The following is a 21,334-nucleotide window of genomic DNA, read 5'->3' on the forward strand; positions in this document are numbered from 1 at the left end:
ATTTTAATATATAGCTTGAAAAGCACCTTGCCACAAAAAAAGTCCCTCCTTTTTCTTTTAATATGCTGCATCACATTTGTATTTATTGGGACATCCCCAGTTGGAAAACTAGGGCTCTTTATGCTACATATCCCCCCCCCCCCCGCCATCATAAAATATCGAAAATTAAATTAAAAAGAGGGACACCATGGTATGGGGGCAGTATTGAACATACCCCAGATATCATTAAAAAAATATCAAAAATCTGCTATTTTAGTCCATATGGTCATGTTTTTTGAGGTGGGACCCAATTGTGTCACATCTTGCAATTTGTCAAAAATCAACTCCTTTTTTGTATTTCTGATTATATATCAAAAAGTTTTCACCCGAACTAGTAAAAGTATACATTTTTAGAAAGCATATATTGTCAAGATTGCAAATCTGTAAAGTTTGAGTGGATATACAGGGTGTACCAAAAAATATACAGGGTGATTCCATTGAAAAATACCGAAAAAATTAAATTTCTTTACCACTCCAATATTTCTACATAGTATATTAAATTGGAAAATGAACTTGATATTTGGAATGTACATAGTTAGTCCTTTCATTAAATATATAGTTTGCACTATATTTGTTAAGCCCATTGTGTTATACAGGGTGTGAAAAAAAGTTGTAAATTAAATTGTTTAATTAATGTAAAATTTCCGTAAGTGCCATTAAATTTGGAAAATATATTCAAATTAGTTTACAGAATTGCTATAATATCAAATTTAAATATCCAATTCCTATATAGGGTGTTCCAAAAATCAATATACAGTGAATAATTAGTATTAACAAAGGTACATGTACATGTAGGCATATGTACACTGTACATGCACAATTAGCTTACATCAATAAACTATTTAACAATAACCAGAGATCAATATGTCATCAGATTAAATCCTTTGACTGTAATAATCTCTTTTGAGAAGATTTATTTTATATTTCAAGATAAAACAATATTGAAATTTATTTCATATGCATGCATGCAGAATTAAAGCCCATTGTATTTTATGACCCACATTCCACTGCATCAATTAAAAGCTTGTTAAATCCTTAATTACTAAGTTTATTAAGATTAACTAGGCAATTATAGCTAAAGAAAGTTAGAAAATAAGATTACATTATGCAAATGCATTTTTACTTCTACTAGGCAACAAAATGCATACATTTTATTAATGAACTTCAACTTCCCATTGGAATTACACAGAGCTCCTCCGCTTCCGGCTCCTCCACTTCCGGCACCACCCCTGACTAATTAACTTAATTAAGCTGTTGTAATTAATTAATACATTTGTTTAATTGTATTTGTTATTAATTCATTAGATTAATAATTTATCTTCAAATTAAGACCCAAACCATTTGTTCATGATGAATTTGAGCAAAAATATAGGAATAAGTAGACAAAATGATTTAGCAAAATGTGACAGCACCACCTTTTTTAGGGTCCCAGTATAAAAAACATGACCATATAGTTAGTTGGAAAAAAATTAGTCAACTGTGTGCTGTGCATCCTCATGGTTGTCACCCAAAACAATGGGTTGGATGTAGAAATGTATTTTTGGTAGAATGATGTAACATCTTTGATAAGTATATTTAATTTGCCAGGTAAGATACACATAATAATTTGCACATCGATAAGATGATTAGCAGTGTTAACAATTGCTGCAGCTTAACAATTTAAAATCTTTCATAGCATTACCAATGACTCTGTAGCAATTATAGGGAACAAACCAAAAGTTTAATGACGTCCTATCAACAAAATCTGTTCAGTAGGAAGCTGACATAATCCACTCCCTGAATGTAGTGTGAAATTTATGTTCAAAATTCCAACCCGAAAGATCAGCTTTGACCAATATTTTATCTAGTTTTTGTTACAAAATTTTTTTAGAAAAATTTTCATATGATGGCCAGCTTTTCCTCCCAGCTACATACAATATATCATTACATTTATAAAGTTTACTTCGAGGACTGTTACATGTCAAAATTACCCATTTGTAATATTTTGCCGTATTATATCGCGAAAATTTATAAAAATTAAAATTATTTAATATCATCAGGACATTCATTGTATTCAGAATTCAATTTGATGTGTCTGATGTGCTCTCATGTCCCACAAAAATACTGTGCAAACATTGCTAACCAAAAACACAAGTCGACCATACAATAATGAATGCTGATTCAATGCTCACAGTAAATACTAGAGCAAAGTGGAGTTGGGGGACATAGCTCAAATCAAGTTCAGTTATAATTTTTCAGCAAAAAATAATGATAACTTTTAAACTTTGATGTGTGTTGCAGGTATGAGCTGGATGCAAACAACCAGATCCTTGCTGAGGACAAACACAAACCAATGTTCCAGGAGCTGGTAGATAACTACAAAGTAGATTACATACCAGGGGGAGCCACACAAAACACAATACGGGTGGCATCTGTAAGTATACCACCATCCAATATGAGGTCAATATAAGGAGGATAGTCCAATCTTCTTCCAGGTGCAGAAACCACAAAAAGAGTATACCGTATTGTTTGTAATAAACGCTCCCCCTCTAATAAATGCCCCCTCCAATTTTTCCTTGAAAAATTGACTAAAATGTAGACATTTTCATGCCATATCTTGTGAGTAAGTTTAAAACTTGCATCAGTCATGACAGTGATGATCGCTATTGCATGGACAAAACCTATTATGACTCAAACTTCCATCCATTTCATTGGCTAATTAAGGTAGAATGTCACCAGATTCTTGCTTGATGATGCACTTACAGGTGTAATTTTGTTGTATTTACCACAAAAATGTGATTTCTGTGGGCTGCGCCATGGTAGTAGCATTAGTGTAGTTGTAAATTCCTCCTTTCTACAGGAGCACCATTGGGAAATTAAAACCGATTTTTTAGTTTTTTTCATTGACAATTCACTTCCAAGAAATGCCCCCCCCCCTTTGAAAAAATGCAACGCCCCCGTGGCATTTTCAAATAATACGGTAATAGCATATTTCCATGATAATAGATCAAAACTTTTGAAATTGTTTCGCCAAGGGGTTGACAGTGATTCGCAGATTCTCCAAATTTGGCCAAATTTGCACGCTACGGTATGCTATACAGAAGTTGCCGGGAATCACAAATTTGGTACCAGCATGGGCGCCGCCATCTTGGGAAAAGGGGGTCTGGCGACCGTCGAGTCGACGGTCGCCAGCACCCCCGAACGCGCCCAGCAGCTCCCAGCACCATGACTACGCGTAACAGTACGCGTTCCCGACTGTCAATCATCAAGGGTCAATCACCTCGAGCTTGACAACGATATCTGAATAGACTATTGCCAAGTCTTACGTGTAGGCGCGAAATTAAAGTTAATTTTTGTGAATAAAACAGTATTTTTCTTGTATAAATCTTGGTCTGGAGAGTGGGATTGTTGGTCGATTTGATGTATTTAATAAATTAAGTTAATGGATGCGCTAAAAATATTATTAAAAGTATTAAAAACAGCTATTCAACATTTGAAAAAAATACGCTGTTGCAGGCTTGAAAAGGTCTAACGTTGCAGCAAGCCGTGATTTTCATGGGTAATTTTATTTCTTGAACGCGGAGCATGGGCGCTATCCAGCCGGTAGAAATCGCGGTAGTGTTCCAGGCCTACGCGATGGCAGGGTAATGGCGGCATCCATAGTTTTATTACATTTATCTTCGAGTGACGCTTCCCAATCTTTATTTATTCCCTGGTTTCGCCAAGAGGTATTTCTATTATTGCATATGATTTCCACCAATGGGTGCAACAGTAAGCATCCCCTTCATGTCAGAGGGTGCAAGATTGAACAGTCAAATCCTGGCAAAAACAACCAATGGGATAAAGCGATGTATCACGAGTGACGTCATGGCTACCAACAGAATACAGGAATTAAGATTTGTAATTCATGTTCACAACCCTTTGTTTTTTTTATGCAGTGGATAAACAATGTCCCCAAGATGGCATCTTTCTTTGGATGCATAGCCAAAGATAACTTTGGTGACATCCTGAAGACGAAGATGGAAGAGTTTGGCGTACATGTGGATTACCGCTACGATGAAAAGGAACCGACTGGCACATGTGCTGTAGCTGTCACAGGCAAAGATAGGTGAGATGAGTATACTCAATTCTTGTTGGCAAGTTAATTCATTAGTATTAGTAGGGTATACATGTAGGCAGGCTGCAGGACAATGGTAGTTTTGACAAAAAAATTGAGAGTGAATGTACATATTGATAACTTTATTATTTTTTAAACACTGTACTTCTAATTCGCTGGCGAAGTGATGTTATAATCGGATTGACTACCATAGCAATAGGGTAAAACAATTTTTGATTATATCGCGCTGCACTAGTACGTTCACCTGGTACCTCTGCATTGAACCATATCATGTTGATCACTCGCACCTGTAAGATTAGTATCTTTGAAAAGAGCGGTATTGTATTCAATCTATGATTGCAGACATACACAGGTGATGAGTGCAACCTGCTTGTAGTGCAACGTGATGTAAAAATTGTTTTACGCTATTGCTATGGTAGTTATCCGATTATTACATCACGTCGCCAGTGAATAGGAACAAAGTAGGTAAGTGACAAAAGTGATGGTGTCCGATGCCAGGTATCTCATCATATTCACAAAGCCAGACCTGTACCGTATACTTTAAACAATGCTGCGCATTGTGAAGTATAAACGGTAAGATCTCTCTTGCAGCCAGTAAATATTGTGATGTTTTGTGTAGACATTTCTCAGTATTTCCAATTTTTTTCCATGTAATTTTCAGGTCAAATTATTAGCTGCTTTCTTTTCAAAGTTTTATTGCTGCAGCAATTTTTTTATTGCAGTGAAAAACACTGAACAGCTAGTTTGCATTGCATTTGTCGCTATGGCAAATCGCACACAAAATATCAAATTCTATACAGGCCATAAGAGTACATAATTTATAATGGATTTATTTTAACTTGGAATCAATGTACACTGAAATTTATAGACACTGAGTACAGAAAATGAATATCTTTACATTGAATCTTGTAACATTTTCATGTAAAAATCTGTTAAGAATTGATATGCTAAGGTTGTATTGAATCATTGCAGGGCTAAAGGAGTTGTAAGAGGAGCTAGGTAATGAACTGGCAGTTTAAGTTACTATTAACTTATGGTTCTAGCATAGCCCCACCTTTAAGGTGGTACTACACCCCCTGATAAATTTTGTGACTGGTAATTTTATGTATATTATAGGGGCAAGGAATCCAATTACTTCACTAAAATTTCAGTGATTCAAGACAAGTGGTTCATTATATATATGTTAAGAAATTAGGTACATTCTAGCGGTACAGTCTCTTTTTTTATCATCAAATAACATACAGCTCGTCTTGAGTCTCTGAAATTTCACAGTAGTAACTGGATTCCTTGCCCCTATAATATACATAAATTTTGTTACAAGTGTGTTTTTGAGAAAAATGCAAAAATAGTCACAAATTTATCAAGGGGTGTAGTACCACCTTAAATGAACTGAAATTAATGTGTCTGAACTGAGAAAGGTTAAAGTATTGTAACATATCACTTTCAAACAATCACACTATCAGGTAACACAAGGAGTGAATTGCACCAAGTGATGCATCTAAATAATGGTATTTCACATTCAAGTTTTAGAAAGGGGGTTTGTATGGAAATTGGCAACTTTTGTGCCTACATGTAGAATTCTATCCAATTGGGGTGGGATTATAATTGCGAATGGGACTAGACTAGGACCATAAGGTGCATGACTTCATTACGGGGCAAGCATTCCTGTTTCATTTTCATGGGATGTTTACAGGGTTGTAGCTACAGTGGGCGGCGGTGGGCAGCAGAGCAGTTTTAGAACCCACCATTCAACTGCTGCAATTTTGGCATTGGAGCCCACCACTCACAAGTCCAAAATTGCACAATTTTGTTGAATTAGACAAGAATTTGATCAATTTTGACAACAAATGGCCAAATATGCAAGATTTTCACCAAATGCCGCCCAGCACTAAAAATGTCCTAGCCACAACCCTGGATGTTTAATTATAAACATCTCAAAAAAAGTAACTAACCCCCTTAAATAATGACCATTATTCAAAAACGAGTGATTGTATTACAAATCTGTAAAATGCGCTGGAAGCAGAATTTATTTCTGCACATTGTGACATCGCATTTGTAGTAATTGACTAAATATTGACGTCATTTAAATCAATGTAGCCCAAGATTTGAAAGTTGCAGTAAATTCTATTAATTTTGCATTCAGTGTAATGCAAGGAAATCTGAGTGTTTTTGTATTGTAAAAATTTGTATGTAAGTGCAACTTTCAAATTTTTATTGTTTTCTGAGCTATCGTATCAAATGAGGTGTCAAAATGTGCAGAAATAAATTCTGCTTCCAACGCATTTTACAGATTTGTAATACAATAGCCCTTTTTGAATAATGGCCATTATTTAAGGGGGTTAGTTAACTTTTTTGAGATGTTTATTTCAAGCTGTCATTTTTAATACCAAGGTTGTCATTATAATTAACAGTAATTTACTCATAATGAGTTTGTTTCTTAATTTTTCTTGTCTATTCAGCAAAGAAATAGTAACGATATTGATTAAAATTGTAACATGTTGATTGATTTATTGATTGATGTAGGGTATTTTAAGCACTACCTAGGCATGCCATTGAAGTGAGACTGCAGTGTTTGAAATGCAGGATTAATTACATTATAAATACTAATTTAACAAAAAGCCAGCTGACCGTTATACATTTTGCCATGCCTTGACATTAATCTGAAATTTCAGGGGGGGGGGGCTGTTGCTATTTGTGTGTTAACATTGGCCATAAGGGCTTGGATCATGCTCTTAATTAACCCTTCATAATAATTTCCAATCTGTGGTCTCTTTGAATCACTCTCCATGGGTAGCCTGTGCACATAAGTATTGATATTCACAGCAGCTGGGTTTGCAAGGTATAGATAAAAAGCTCCATTTAAGCATTACACCGTCTTTTTAATTGTTCTTATCTCAAGTTCTACATGTAGGAGGATCTTAAAATAGATTGTCTCATAGTACATACCCTAGGGGTGCCTCCAGGACAGGGGTTACATACTTGCGCGTCCTGGGACCCTGTACTTTGTGTTTTGAACGGTTTGGACCCCTTAAGTTGAAATTAATCACCAGGTCCGATCAAAACTGCATGTGGACCACTTAAATTTTAAGATGCACGGAAGCTTAGATTATGTAAATCCTTTGCACAGTTGCTCATAATAAAATTTTGTCATTGTTGATATAAAAAAGGAATCGATTATAACACAGAAAACCCAAATCTTCCGAATAGAGCAATCCAAAATCATGAAAATAACTGGTTATTTCAGTAACAATGCAATAACATTGATCTTCGGACCCCTTAAAATTCTCATTCTGAAGGAGGGGGCTCCAAGGGGTTGGGTTACAGACATGGAAAGACAGATAATGACAACCTTATACATACCCCCCAAAGCCAGGTTATCCGCCTATTCAAGAACCGCTACAGCCAAGTATAATCACACTTGTAGCACTAACATACCAGTAGCCGCAGAGAATATTATGGTGCAGCTAAATAGTCCACCTACATAGGACTAAAGTATGCATTCTTAAACACTTGAGAACGTTCCTGCAATCTCATTGGTTCTTACCCGTGTGATATGACACGATATCACACGGGTCAGCGCGTGTGCATCAACGCGATACTCGTGCTCGCTATTTGAACCAATCGGAGGCGCATAGCAACAACGGGACTGATCGATTTAAAGCCCTAGGTATAGTTCTTTATAAAATGTAGGATTTAATTTGATTAAAATTTATAATACTTATGATATTTCTATTTGAATTGAAGTGTTTAAGAATAAGAATAAAGGTATTGTTTTTAGCTGCTGTCGTGCATCTATCGTCTCATATAACACGGGCGACATCATTATTTTTTTGGCGTAAAACAACTCGGCTTCACCTGTTGTTTTACTTAAAATAATGATGTCGCCCGTTATATGAGAAGATTCAAGATATATGCACTAAAGTGGCTAAAACCAATACCTTTATTCTCTAAGTATTGTGTAGATACCTTGCCCTGCACAACCATAGTACATGTATCTAACCCTGGCAATAATAATTATTCTACCTCCTCAAAATAGTAGTCCTTATCCTAGCCCTAATACTTGTATCATGCTTTTAAACATAATGTGGCTGGCTATGTATATATTTCAAAATATACTGTAATCTGATAATAAAAAAGTATGGTCTACGAAAATTAAGTGTAGAGTATGGTACGATAAGTATTCAGCACCAACCAACCACTATTCCTGATTATTGTATAAGGCTGCGATCACATAGAAGTATTACTTTATACTGTATTCGCTATACGATATACGCTCATTCGATCAGGCTGTGTTCACATAGTATATACTCCTATGTGAACTCAGCCCGATCAAATGAGCGTATAGCAAATACTGTATACAGTATACTTCTATGTGATCGCAGCCTTAGAAGAACATGCCTGGGTCACACGGTGCTACACACTAGCTTGTTCAGCAAATGAAGTGTCGATAGACAGTGAGAATCCCACTTCTGTCTTTACGCTGTAAACAGCACCAAACAGGCAGACTGCTGAAGGACCTTGGGGCTTGAAAAATTTTTAATTACCTGCGAAGCAAGCGAAATTTCCCATAATTTATAGCATGTTTTTTTATACAAAAAAGACATAATTTCCCTCTAATACCAGAATTTCCCTCCAAACACCACCATTTCCGAATTCCCCACTTTTTCCAGCCATGAAGGACCTTCCCGAATACTATAACAGTACAGTCGGTTTGGAAAACAGATAAGAATTGAAGAAACTTTTGACCATTTTAAGACATTTTTTTTTCTGTTCATTTGCAGGTCATTGGTGGCTAACTTAGCGGCAGCCAACTGTTACAAGAAAGATCACTTAGTGCAGCCCAAGAATTGGGCAATGGTAGAAAAGGCAGCCATATTTTATTGTGCTGTAAGTATATTGTTACCATAGACGAAAGAGATACAGACCGTGTGCAATCAGTCTCGGCATCACCCGATAATGAGGGCCGATTGTTCCATGAAATATGACAGACGAGACTGCTACGCAATTACTGTGTATTTTCACGGTTAATCGCGAAAGCATGCAACACTCTACCACGTATGTATACGCGAAGGCACGCAACACTGAAGTGACAGTTAGACACAGCACGATCGAAAAATCGGCCCTCATGAATATGCAAGAACTCACATCATATACAATGCACAGGGACATTGACTGGTTGTACACGGTCTGTTACTCTTTCGTCTGTGATTGTTACATCCTGTGTTCTTTCCTGTGATCACCACTGGTACTTGTTCAGATTTAACAGGGTTTTTTACATCTAGCTGCAGTCCACCCTTAAATGGTGCTGGTCTGAAAAATTATTTCAGTGTCTATAAGGTGCCAAGTACAGCTCATGTTACACCAGAGAGCATAGGACCCCAGAGCTTTTAGGGCCATTAAATAAGTGGGCACTGAAACCCGGCAGTATAGGGCTAGGCCCTCGCAAAGTGTGCTTATGCTCCAAATGAATATGTTGCTTTAGTATAACTTAAGGGTGCCTTGGTAAAAAGAGTGGGCTGGAATTAGAAAGGGTGGTGCAGAATTGAAAAGGGTGATGCAGAATTTAAAAGGGTGGTGCAGAATTAAAAGGTTGGTGCAGAATCTAATAATTATTTCTGACCTTCCAGTATTGACAGGTTTATTCTGTTATAGCCATTAGTATTTCAATTCAAAGCAATTAATGTTGTGTGTTATTTTTACATTTTTTGAAATGTTGGGTTCGAAACTGTTAAATCAAGTAAAATTTGTTGTTGCGTTTCAGGGTTTCCATTTAACAGTTGCACCTGATGCCATGCTAGCCTTAGCTGAACATGCCAAAGAAAACAACAAGATATTTAGTATGAATTTATCAGCACCTTTCCTCAGTCAGTTCTTCAAGGATCCTCAGATGAAAGTGCTACCATATTGTGATTATGTTTTTGGCAATGAGACTGTGAGTATACATCCACATGTTAATACTTTCAAAATGTATTTTACTGTTGTAATGTTGTTTTTCTTTAGGCTATGTCAATGCTATTTAATATACAGACCACTTGACATCACTGTTTATCAACAATGACCAACTGAGACAATTTTCACCAAAAATCATTGAAAATACTCAATTTTGCAACAACAAAAAACACCAAAAAGCCTGATTTTTAGTCCAAATTTCAAGTATTTTTGATGGAGTTGGTCAAAATAAAAAATAAATAAAAAATGGGTCCTAGATATTTTTATGTAGTTTTTAAATAAGAATAAAAAAAAAATTTTACTCAAGAAATTTTTTATTACGGTGACCAAAAAATTTCGCAAAAAAATGTTTTTTTGGATTTTCACCAAAACTGAGCATTTTTGTCCAAATTTGACCTCACCGATGGATTCATCAAGTTATTTCTTTTCTAAATATGTATACTTTTATATACTTCAGACCAGGCCTTCTCAACTAGTTTATTTGAAGCGCCAACTGGAAAATTTCTGTGAGCGTGAAGTGCCAAAATGTTTAAGGCGCCTGAGGACTTTTTGAGTTAGTGCTTGGCGCATAGCGGTACAGTGTAGTGATGAATTTTATCGGGGTCCAGGGGCAGCGCCCGAAGCTCATGGATTTTAAGGTGTTTTTTTAAAGGCCCAGATTGAGTATTTTCACCTCTTCTTTGTTCAAGATTTATGTGAAAAAAATATTAAGATTAATGTGCGCCACTTCGACTGACTCCAAGCGCCACAAGTGGCGCACGCGCCGCCAGTTGAGAAGGCCTGCTTTAGACCAACAATTTAGATGTTATGAGACCCCGAACTTTGCATAATTCCAGGGTTACGAACACCCTTAATTGGCCCTAAGGTAGCCGTAAACCCAGATGGTCTAGGTACACATGGAAGCTGTATTCAAAATATCAAAGGTTGTTTCAGTCGGCATACAGAACATGACCTTGATTTCACATGAAAGGTTATGTAACACCCGAGACAGTTTATCATCAGGTTAAATGATCCAGAGATAAAGTGTATAGCGAGAAATTTCGCGAGGGTTTAATTTCCGTGAATTTTTAACCCCACGAATGTATTTATTACACATAGTACTTAATGTGAATATAAATGCGAATTAAACACCCGCTAAACTTAGAGTTTCCAGAATTGATAAAATTGTGAAAAATGAACCCAGTGAAAATATCCCACTATGAAGTATGTAACGATGCATGAAATTAATATAAGAATATGAGTTTATTTTTAATTCTGAGTATGATTCGGATCAAATATTACTGCTATGAATATATATTTTTGCTGAACCATGAAATGGTATCAGCCTATATTAGTGTATGTTACTTACTTGCTTACTTACTTCCTTACTTAGCAACCATTTGGTCTGAAATGGACATATCTTTAAATGCCATGAAGGTATGAACCCCCAAGTGGTGTCAAATGAAAGAGAAAGGAGTAAACAATGTAATAAAAATATTTCCTAACGTCTGAGGTCATCCAAGGGGGTCACAGGGGTCAAAAAAGGTCATTTTAACCGAAATGCTCCAATTGAGCTGAAATTTATATGGGTAACTTCACAATAAAGGGACATAAGCTGTATGCTCAACTTTGTGAGATCAGAAAAAAAATAATAAGATCATTCTTGGTATGAAGTTATGTTTTTTATGTTTGTAGTAGGCAGATCTAATAAAATAAACAACTTTATATAAATTGTATGTCTCGTTTCTTTTTTATAGGCCTTCAAAGTCGGAAAATGGGCTATTTTGAGCCATAGAATTCTGACACAAAAAAGTATGGTTTTATATTTGACTGGGGCATTACTATAATCAACCATAACTATCAATTTGCTGCATGCAAGTTATGAGGTATGGTTGTACCAAAAAATGTTAAAGTCTTGTAGGGAATTTCATAATGCTTCAGGGAGAAAGCACAACTGAAAGAAATCAATAACGGTCGAACATGTGTATGTCAAATAGTTCTCAAAGTTAACAACAATAAATCTTCCAAAATTCATCACAAACTTGGCCTTTTAAGTAATAGTCTAGTTAAATATGCCCTATTTTACAAAATAGTGGGATTAATTTGGGCAGTTAAGTCGCTAGAGGACGTTGGCGATTCGTCAAACTTCGTATGTCAAATGTATGTCAAATTTTTGTTCGACCGTGAACGAAAGAAATGCCGTCTAAAAATAGACACGGGAATCCCGCAGCCTCGATCTGAAGGTGATGCCTGAGCACTTCCTGGGCGGGAGTTACCACGTACCTTTTACACCAGTAGCAGCCTACACTGCCGAGAGACGAGGCGAAGTCTCTTGTATGTCAAATTTGTTACAACCGTTATAATCGTTCAACCGTGAATATGTTTTAGTTACCTTTACAGAGAAATATGTAGTGTGATGTGTTTTACTTTGCAAATTACTGTAATCCATGAAAGAAAGTAATGTGATGTGATTCTGTGTTGTGATATTGAAGGAAAACATCATTAAAAATTGTATGTCAATGTTCAACCGTTATCACATACAAATTTGATAGTAATACACTAAGGCTGCAACATACTTTTTGTGCACCAATGCTTGGGTTGAATGTTTACTTTGCAAATTACTGCAATCCATGAAAGAAAGTAATGTGATGTGATTCTGTGTTGTAATATTGAAGGAAAACATCAATATAAGATCATTGAAAAATTGTATGTCAATGTTAGAATCCGTTATCACATACAAATGTGATAGCAATACACTAAGGCTGCAACATACTTTTTGACTGTTGAATGTTTTTTTTACAATCTAGAATGTTTGAAGTATCATAAGAGGTACTTTTTATTGGGACATTTCCACAATAGAGACATAAAAAAAATCTTTGACAGTGTGTCTGAAAATTACTCAAATACAAGTGAAACTTCATTGAATATTAAAATATGCTGTAAGTCCAGTATTTTTTATCGTTTCTTATTGATGGGATTGGTAAGTGAAAATAAAACAAATTAAATTTACCCAGCAAACACTCTCCTTTGTGTCTCTTTTACCACCATGTGTATGTCAATGTTACAACCGTTATAACATGCCCCTTGCTTGAATTAAATCAATGATAACCAAAATTGGGAATGATAGACTATGTTGTCATTACTATTTTTTAAAGTACAATAATTTGCCACTTGTTACACAACAAATCAACTGGAACAACTGAATTTGAATTTTTGATAGTCATGTCAGGATTTCATGTCCCTTTATTGTGAAGTTACCCATATGCAATGATCCTTATGACATTCTAAACATGTTCAAAATATTTTAAAATTCAGTTAAGGTCATTAAGGGGTCAATAAAGGGGTCAAAGGTCAAGTTTTCAAAATGGTCCAATTAAGCTGAAATTTAAATGCAATGATCCTTATGACATTCTAAACATGTTTACAACATTATAAAATTCATTTAAGGTCATTCAGGGGTCATAAAGGGGTCAAAGGTCAAGTTTTCAAAAACGCTCCAATTGAGCTGAAATTTAAATGCAAAGATCCTTATGACATTCTAAACATGTTTAAAATAATTTAATATTCATTTAAGGTCATTAAGGGGCCATAAAGGGGTAAAAGGTGAAGTTTCCAAAAATGCTCTAATTAAGCTGAAATTTAAATGCAATGATCCTTATGACATTCTAAACATGTTTAAATATTTTAAAATTCATTAAAGGTCATTAAGGGTGATACATGTACCACAATATACTGCCAAAGCCCATGGTTCAGCTATGGTGCGGTAACCGCTCTAGTTGCCTCATGTATACAAAATACTACTTGATATATGCACTGTTTGTGCATTCATCCCACGTGTTGTGATGACGCAATCATCCCAAGTGATTATAGGCACAGTTTTGCTGGCCAGCGAAGCCCAACACCTGTGGCAAAGTGTATGCGAGGGGTCTCGGGTTCGAATCCCACCCAGAGCCAACAACTTACTTTGTTTTCTCTTTTTATTCATTCCTTCTTTCCCTTCCCGTCGCCAAAAAGACCTTAGGCGGTTAGGGTTAGAACACAGATTTTGATTTTGTTCCTTCCTTGGGGTTGTCGATCACTGTTTCTTTAATTCTCAACCGATTTCAACAAATCAGAGCTACAGGGTACATGTATTGGCTGTTGATTTTAATTTTGACATGTTTGTCTTTGTTCAGGATATATGGGGAACATAACTGGAACCACAAATATAGACTTGCCTCTCCTTTAATTCTTTTTCAATTTCTGTTCATTTTACAGGAAGCTGCCGTATTTGCTAAAGAGCAGAATTTTGGTGTAAGTAGACCTGTCATAGTAAAGATGTCAAGTTTATATCAAAGTGGAGTTTTAGGTGTGAAGGTGTTTAGTTAAGACCAAAAACATAGTTGGTGGTTACCGCCCCAGATCGCGGAAGTCTGTTGTGTATTCTGTTATATGGGCCACTGGAGCCATTTAATTCAATGTAAGGTAGATAACATCATGGGTAACAAGCAGACCGCTACATAGAGTGAGCCTTACATGGTACAAACATGGGATCAAATGTTAGACTGATCATGCTCTTCTGCAGATGGTACTGATATTACTAAGAACCATACACCTTAAAATCTGTTTACTTATTAATTCTGTAAGGGGATGGTCAATGCTAGCCTTATTGGCCTTTTGATCATCTCCACAATTGTCATTGTATTATTTTATGTTTCAATGTTTTTGATTGTGAAAATAAAGATACATTCATCACTCATATGTATACATCATTTAATATTACAGACAGAAGATCTCAAGGAAATAGCCCTCAAAATTGCTGCACTTCCAAAGGAGAATGACAAGAGACCTTGTGTAGCCATCATCACTCAGGGAGAAAAAGCGACACTTGTTGCACAGGGTTAGTACATGGCTGGAATGTCCACATCTTTGTGGTTTCCTTACAACAATGAAGTCTCTTTACCTTTCTTTTATATCATGGGATCATTTTCAAATACTAACATTACTGTCATGGTCCTTGGAAGACTATGTAGCATTTTGATAACAATATACTGCTCCAGTGTTAACATCTCCTGGATTGTAAATAATCTGGCTGTGAATTTTGTTCATTTTGAACAATTCCAAGTAAAAATGAGGTGATTTACTCATGTTTTTAGTGACGTTTCACCACTACACTAGTGGCTTCATAAGACTGGCAACTCATCACATCTGACTGATTGCTTTTATAGGCAACAAGATGCACCGTGGAGGGCGTGATGACCTCGTTTTTACTTGGAATTGTTCAAAATGAACAAAATTCAGTTGATATCAGCATTCCTAATGAACTTGTTCAAAGATAATCTGGCTGGAAACAAGATGATCTTTGGAAGCTGGGAGTTGGAGAAAGACTTATAATTACTGAGTACAGCAGGAGGAAGAGGGTCCTTATGGTTACGACACCCATGGACATCTAACAAAACTGCCATGCTAGTAATACTTATCTATGAAATCAAAGCCAGTGAATTGATCAAGTATTTATCCTTTCTGCTTGCAGGTGGTAAAGTTCATGAGTTCCCGGTAATACCTATCAAAGATGACGATGTTGTAGACACCAACGGAGCTGGAGATGCCTTTGTAGGAGGTATGTGAGCATGTTTATTTTCCCCCCATTTGTTAAATGAGATGTGCAGCCAAGCAAACACAAGTTGGAAGCCGACTATATAAATAAAAATGACTTCTACATTTGTTATGATTCAGAGATGCCAATTTTCCGATTTTATTCGGAATCCAATTTTTTCAGAATTTCAGAAATTGTAAAAAAAAAAAAAATAATAATAATTTTTTCGGTTTTGGAGTGTCCCTAGACCTAGAGCTAAATGCTAGGATCATTCATGGTTGACTTATTTAAAAAAAAACTGTGTTTTTAATATGAAAAGTGATCATTTGTATTCATGTCTAGACTGTCCCACAGTCTGGGTTCCATCTGTGGGTAAATAATTAGAGCTAAAACCACCACCTCCTTCACTCCAAAGATTAAAACAACACACCACTAAGCCCTAATGATAAATGACAACAAAGTTATAGTGCTCCTAGAGCACTGTGTGTCGACAAAAACTCAATTAATCTACAGACCAACTTGTTTATTTTTTTTATAATAGCTCTCCTAAACCCAGACTGTTCCGCTTTGATAGTAAACTCCCTTCCAAATAATTATCAAGCTATGTAACGTGACTGTGGCGTCAATTATGATAGCCCCGCCTCATTGTCAATTCAAATATGGTAGGCACATAACATGCATGACCCAGTTCTATTGTCATTTTTGCTGCGTTGGTTATGATCAATAGACTATCAATGAAAACATATTTCAAATATCGCCTTGCTTGCTGAGATCTACATTGATTGGTCAGGCTAAGTAGCCGCTTACATAAACGCCCGCACAAACGGCAAGACAGTGAGACCACGGATGTGATATATAGAAAACTTGTCTGACCCAGAATCGGTAAAAGTGAACTCCCACAAAATGCTGGGAGCTGGAAGGCAACTTGCCTACACATTGGAAGGGTCCATGTATCGGGTTTATTTAATGTTGTATAATCTACATTACCAGTCGTTCTCCATGGACCCGAGGGAGGGTCTAATTCATGTCATACTCTATTAATGACTTCAAAATGCATTGAATTTGTATCCATTTTGAAATCATTAATAGAGTATGATATGCAAATTATCACTTTTCACTATAAAAACACAAACTGTTTGTGTGCACATAACAGAAATAGGGTAAAGTTTTGGCTACCCTAGTGTCTCCAGTGCATGAAAGTCTGTATAGGTTACAAGATTTTTTTTTTCATTTTAAATTACTGGATATAAACTCCTCAACAAAAGTTTGGAAAGTTTTTTCAAGCATCTGTATCTCCAATTATTTGTGACATATTCATATCGTGTTGCATATCACTGGATAGCTACAATACTCCCCTTTACAATGACACCCCATTTGAAACCATAACATTTTTCACGGCTGAGTACATGCCTTGTGAATGTAGTGGGGTCTCAAAATGAATTTGCCAAATTGGCCATTATTCTGTGCAGCAAGCTGCAATCCCATAGCTTCACAATCTGGGACCTAATGCAATCCTCCAAGATGACACCACTCGCCCCACATAGCCACGGTAGTCAACGACTACCTACAGAATATGGGAGTAGAGTCAAAATGGCCTGCCATCAGGCCAGACCCGGGGGTTAGACCTCAACCCGATTGAACACTTGTGGGACCAGCTTGGTCGTGCTGTGCGTGCCAAAGAAGCCCATAGGCAACCACATTGAATGAGCTGCAACGAAACCTTCTCCTCATGCTGCTCACCGACTTGGAGGAGAAGGTGCCTGACTATTGTGGCTGCTTGTGGTTTTTCCACCCGCTATTGAGGTTAGTGGCTAGCTTTGTTTGAGCACAGAATAATGGTCAATTTGGGAAATTCATTTTGAGACCCCACTACATTCACAAGGCGTGTACTCAGCCGTGAAAAATGTTGTTGTTTCAAATGGGGTGTCATTGTAAAGGAGAGTATTGTAGCTATCCAGTGATATGCAACACGATATGAATATGTCACAAATAATTGGAGATACAGATGCTTGAAAAAACTTTCCAAACTTTTGTTGAGGAGTTTATATTAACCCCAACTCTGTAAAATCTTACAAGCTAAACCAATGCACATACTTGCATCCCATGTGATGCGATGATGCAATTAGCCTAATAAGTCCTATATATGCACGGTTTCATTTTGTAGCAAAACACCCATGGCTACTGGTTGGCAATGGCGTGCTCGGCACACGATGGGCACTCTGTGGTTCGAATCAAAACTGAAACTATCAACTTCTTTTTGGAGGCCGCCTTTAATATCCGATGGCCTAAAACCACTTTTATCGGTAGGGTTAATATGATTATGTGACGTCTAAACAATCACAAATATCCCAAATATATTTCTTTATCTCCATAGGATTCCTTGCTCAGCTGGCTCAGGACAAGAGCTTAGAAGAATGCATCAGGTGCGCCCACTTTGCAGCAAACTACATCATACAGAGAAATGGCATCACAATGGAAGGAACATGCAGTTATGAATGAAGCGTGTACTTAGGAATATGACCTGCATCTGGGGATGATTTGATTTGCTCTCTTCCCATAATGCACTGTGAATGGGGTATTACACCCTAATCAGGTTGTATTAATAGTGGCAATTGATGTCTCTATACTGCAATGTATTGTGGGGTGGAATTGCACCAGAATGAGATTGTGTGACAATACATAGTTGCCATGGATTTCCTTTTTTGAGTAGTACTTATCATATTTTGATAAATAATTTTAAATTTTAATTTCTGCTAAGCAGAATTCTTATTGTATATATGGTCACTACATGAAAAGAGGATTTTGTCACAATCTTCCAGCAAAAACCTGCAAGGTATAGGGGACCTTTAACCTGTTTCTGTTACTCAGTGTAGGTTTTGTACATTGCATGGAATTCACAGTGCTTTGGGGGAACATTGCAAATCATCTTAGGGATAGTTATCTGATACATTTGTATATACACCGCAGGATTCTTGGTAGTTTGTTAACTAGCCCCTCATAGGAATCCTCTATATGACTTACATTGTTTGTACGCACAAAAAAACAAAAGTGACTGATATGAGTACTGTCGGTACATCTTGGAAAGGTTGTCCAATTCACATTTTACCCATTTATTAACCACTAAGCTCAATTGATGTATGCGTACCTGTTAACAAGCATTGCACCCCTTCCTTCGTTTTATACATTGTATAGCTAAGTGTTGGTAAATGCTTGTTTGTTCTTTTGATGTACTTAAGATTGGTTCCATTTCTGAACTTTCAATCTGCAGAAGGTTTTGTCTAGATTGGTTTATCCCAGTTGAAATCCAAACAACCTATGGAAGACGTGACCTTAATCTCCCACACAGGGAGTGTGAATTTCAAATGGGGTTACCTGCTTGGGTGACTCCTGTTGAAATCTTTACCCCCTGTGTGGGAGATTAAGGTCATGTCTTACATAGGTGTATGGATTTCAACTGGAATAGCTCATTTCTTGTATTGTGAAATTGCCTTTACATGTCAGCTGTTGCAGGAGCTGTAGGTCAAAGAAATGGTCAAATAAATGGGTGAAAAGTACGTTATATGCAGCTGTTCGAAAGTTGAGAAAAACAAACACTTCAGAAACATGTATTCAATAATGGAATTCTTTGTAAATCCAAAAACAGGCTGTTACCATTTAATTTATGGTAGTACTTGAATGACATTTCATTTGCAGAACATTCATTTTCACGCTCAAGACAGCTACAGCAGAAATAAGGTGCAAATAAAGTGGGTTTTTTTAATGTATATGCTATGTAAGGAAACTCAAAATGTTGGATTCAAAAACAAGTGATGTACTTCAAAAACAAGTTATGTACTTCAAAAACAAATTATTTACTTCAGAAAAGAAGTCATACTTGCAAAAATATCCATTTTGCAGGATTGGGCTGTTCCAGTTTACCATACACCCCTTATTGAAGACCTAACCTTAATTTCCCACACAAGGAGTGTGAATTTCAAAATGGAGCTACTTCAATGGATTACTTCATTTGAAATCTACACCCCCTCTGTGGAGGGAGATTAAGTTCATGTGTTCCATATAGGGGGTGTATGGATTTGAGTAGCCCATTAAATGAGGAAATTAATATTTTTAATACATTAGCATTTCATTTAAACAATGTTTATAAAATGCAGGTTTTCAATTCCTCTTTACATCTTTATTGAAGCGGTAGTCGGGTTACTTGTAGTCCGCTTTTTATATTTATTTTCTTATCTGTTTATTTTGAATTCTTATAAATGGCTATTTCACTGCTGCAAACACACTTTGCTATAATTTTTATTTAGAAACTGAATTTTGCACACATTGATAAAAAGACAAACCTTGTTCAAGCCGTTTATCCGCCAAGCAGGTTTCAGTTCATGCATATTGTGATTTGCCTGTTACAACTCTACTTCAAAAGTCAGCCTTTTGTCTAGGTTAGCAGAACAACCCCAAAATATGTGCAAATTTTGTATTCATGTGCATAAGTTTTAAAAAAACCTTTTGTCAAATAGTGTGCACAACTGGCAATAAAAGTTATGCAAATCATGTGTGAAGAGTTGTATCATATTTGTCTATAATAAGTCTTCTTCCAGGGTCAAATATAATCTGGACTCAAAAAGAAACTTAAAATTTTTTCACATGGTCATATCTTGAAAATCTGTCTATCAAAATGAACCAAAATTATATTATAATTACACACAGGATTGCTTCAATACTCTACTCTAATGACATGTCAATATCCAAACGGTTACCTTACTGGCACAACTGAAAAATGCACTGGCATGGAACCGCTTGCTGTATCACATGTAACAGGCTGGAAATTTTAGCAACATAGAGTTAGTTTAAAGGCATGTGACGAAGTCAAAACCAATGAAGGTCATGAGTGTCAGTGTATTTTGCTGTTATGTCAGTTGGGCAGCTGATTTTTTACTGACATGTTTATAGTAGAGTATTGAAGTAATCCTGTATGTAATTATGGTTCATTTTGATGGACAGAAGTTTAAGATATGACCTTTTGAAAAATTATAAGTTTCTTTTAGAGTCCAGTTTACTTGCATAGATGTTTAGAGAGTGTTGTTGAATGTAATGAAATTGAAATGATTGTTTAGTTTGAAAATTTTTGAGAAGCAGGAAGCCCTTCTTGCATTCATTCCACCTAATCACGGATAATCACACAGCGGTAGGTGTTGCCACATTTAGGAGCATGTGACAAGTTTAAAATCAGAAAATTTCATTTCATTACAATCAAATAGAGGAATCAATACGGCTAGGTTGGTGTATAGCTTTCTATTTTCCTGTGCATCAGTGGTGCAATAGAATAAGTTATTCTACATAGGAATACTGAGGAGCAGATTATAATAAACACACAAAATGAAAAAACTTGTCTTTTAGTGAATGTATGATTTGATGTGTTGGTTGTAACTCTTTGAAAATGCACATAAATGAGAAGCCTTTTTTGGTAATCGGATCTAGTTTGGAAAGAATTACAGCCGAAGTTGCATTTAACTTGTTTAAGGTCGTGCGTTATGAATTGGGGTATTGGAAAAAGTGGAGGCGTTACATTTTTTTCATTTTATTCAGGATGTTCTGTCCTAGATCTCAAGAATGGAGAGGGGTACTGAACTAGTTTTGGTCTCATTTTGTTGCTTATTTATCGAGCTCAAATTGTGGAAAGAAAGAACATCACACTTTATTTA

At 36.2% G+C, this 21,334-nt stretch overlaps 1 protein-coding gene across 3 annotated transcripts in view; it reads left to right on the plus strand.

Annotated features, from left to right (window-relative positions):
* Window positions 1-20,191, plus strand: part of LOC140171850 (uncharacterized) — a 37,957-nt gene extending 17,766 nt beyond the window's left edge. For 2 of the 3 annotated variants that reach the window (XM_072195178.1, XM_072195180.1), the window contains exons 3-11: window positions 2,320-2,452; window positions 3,957-4,126; window positions 5,108-5,134; window positions 8,917-9,022; window positions 9,897-10,067; window positions 14,321-14,356; window positions 14,828-14,942; window positions 15,576-15,662; window positions 18,013-20,191. In XM_072195178.1, coding sequence (XP_072051279.1) covers window positions 2,320-2,452; window positions 3,957-4,126; window positions 5,108-5,134; window positions 8,917-9,022; window positions 9,897-10,067; window positions 14,321-14,356; window positions 14,828-14,942; window positions 15,576-15,662; window positions 18,013-18,137 — 970 coding nt within the window. In that variant the 3' untranslated portion in view covers window positions 18,138-20,191. The remainder of the gene's footprint in view (window positions 1-2,319; window positions 2,453-3,956; window positions 4,127-5,107; window positions 5,135-8,916; window positions 9,023-9,896; window positions 10,068-14,320; window positions 14,357-14,827; window positions 14,943-15,575; window positions 15,663-18,012) is intronic. The other variant, XM_072195179.1, reaches the window with a different exon arrangement.
* The last annotated feature ends 1,143 nt before the right edge of the window (window positions 20,192-21,334 follow it).

Source organism: Amphiura filiformis, chromosome 15 (genome assembly GCF_039555335.1).
Source record: "Amphiura filiformis chromosome 15, Afil_fr2py, whole genome shotgun sequence".
Classification (NCBI taxonomy): domain Eukaryota; kingdom Metazoa; phylum Echinodermata; class Ophiuroidea; order Amphilepidida; family Amphiuridae; genus Amphiura; species Amphiura filiformis.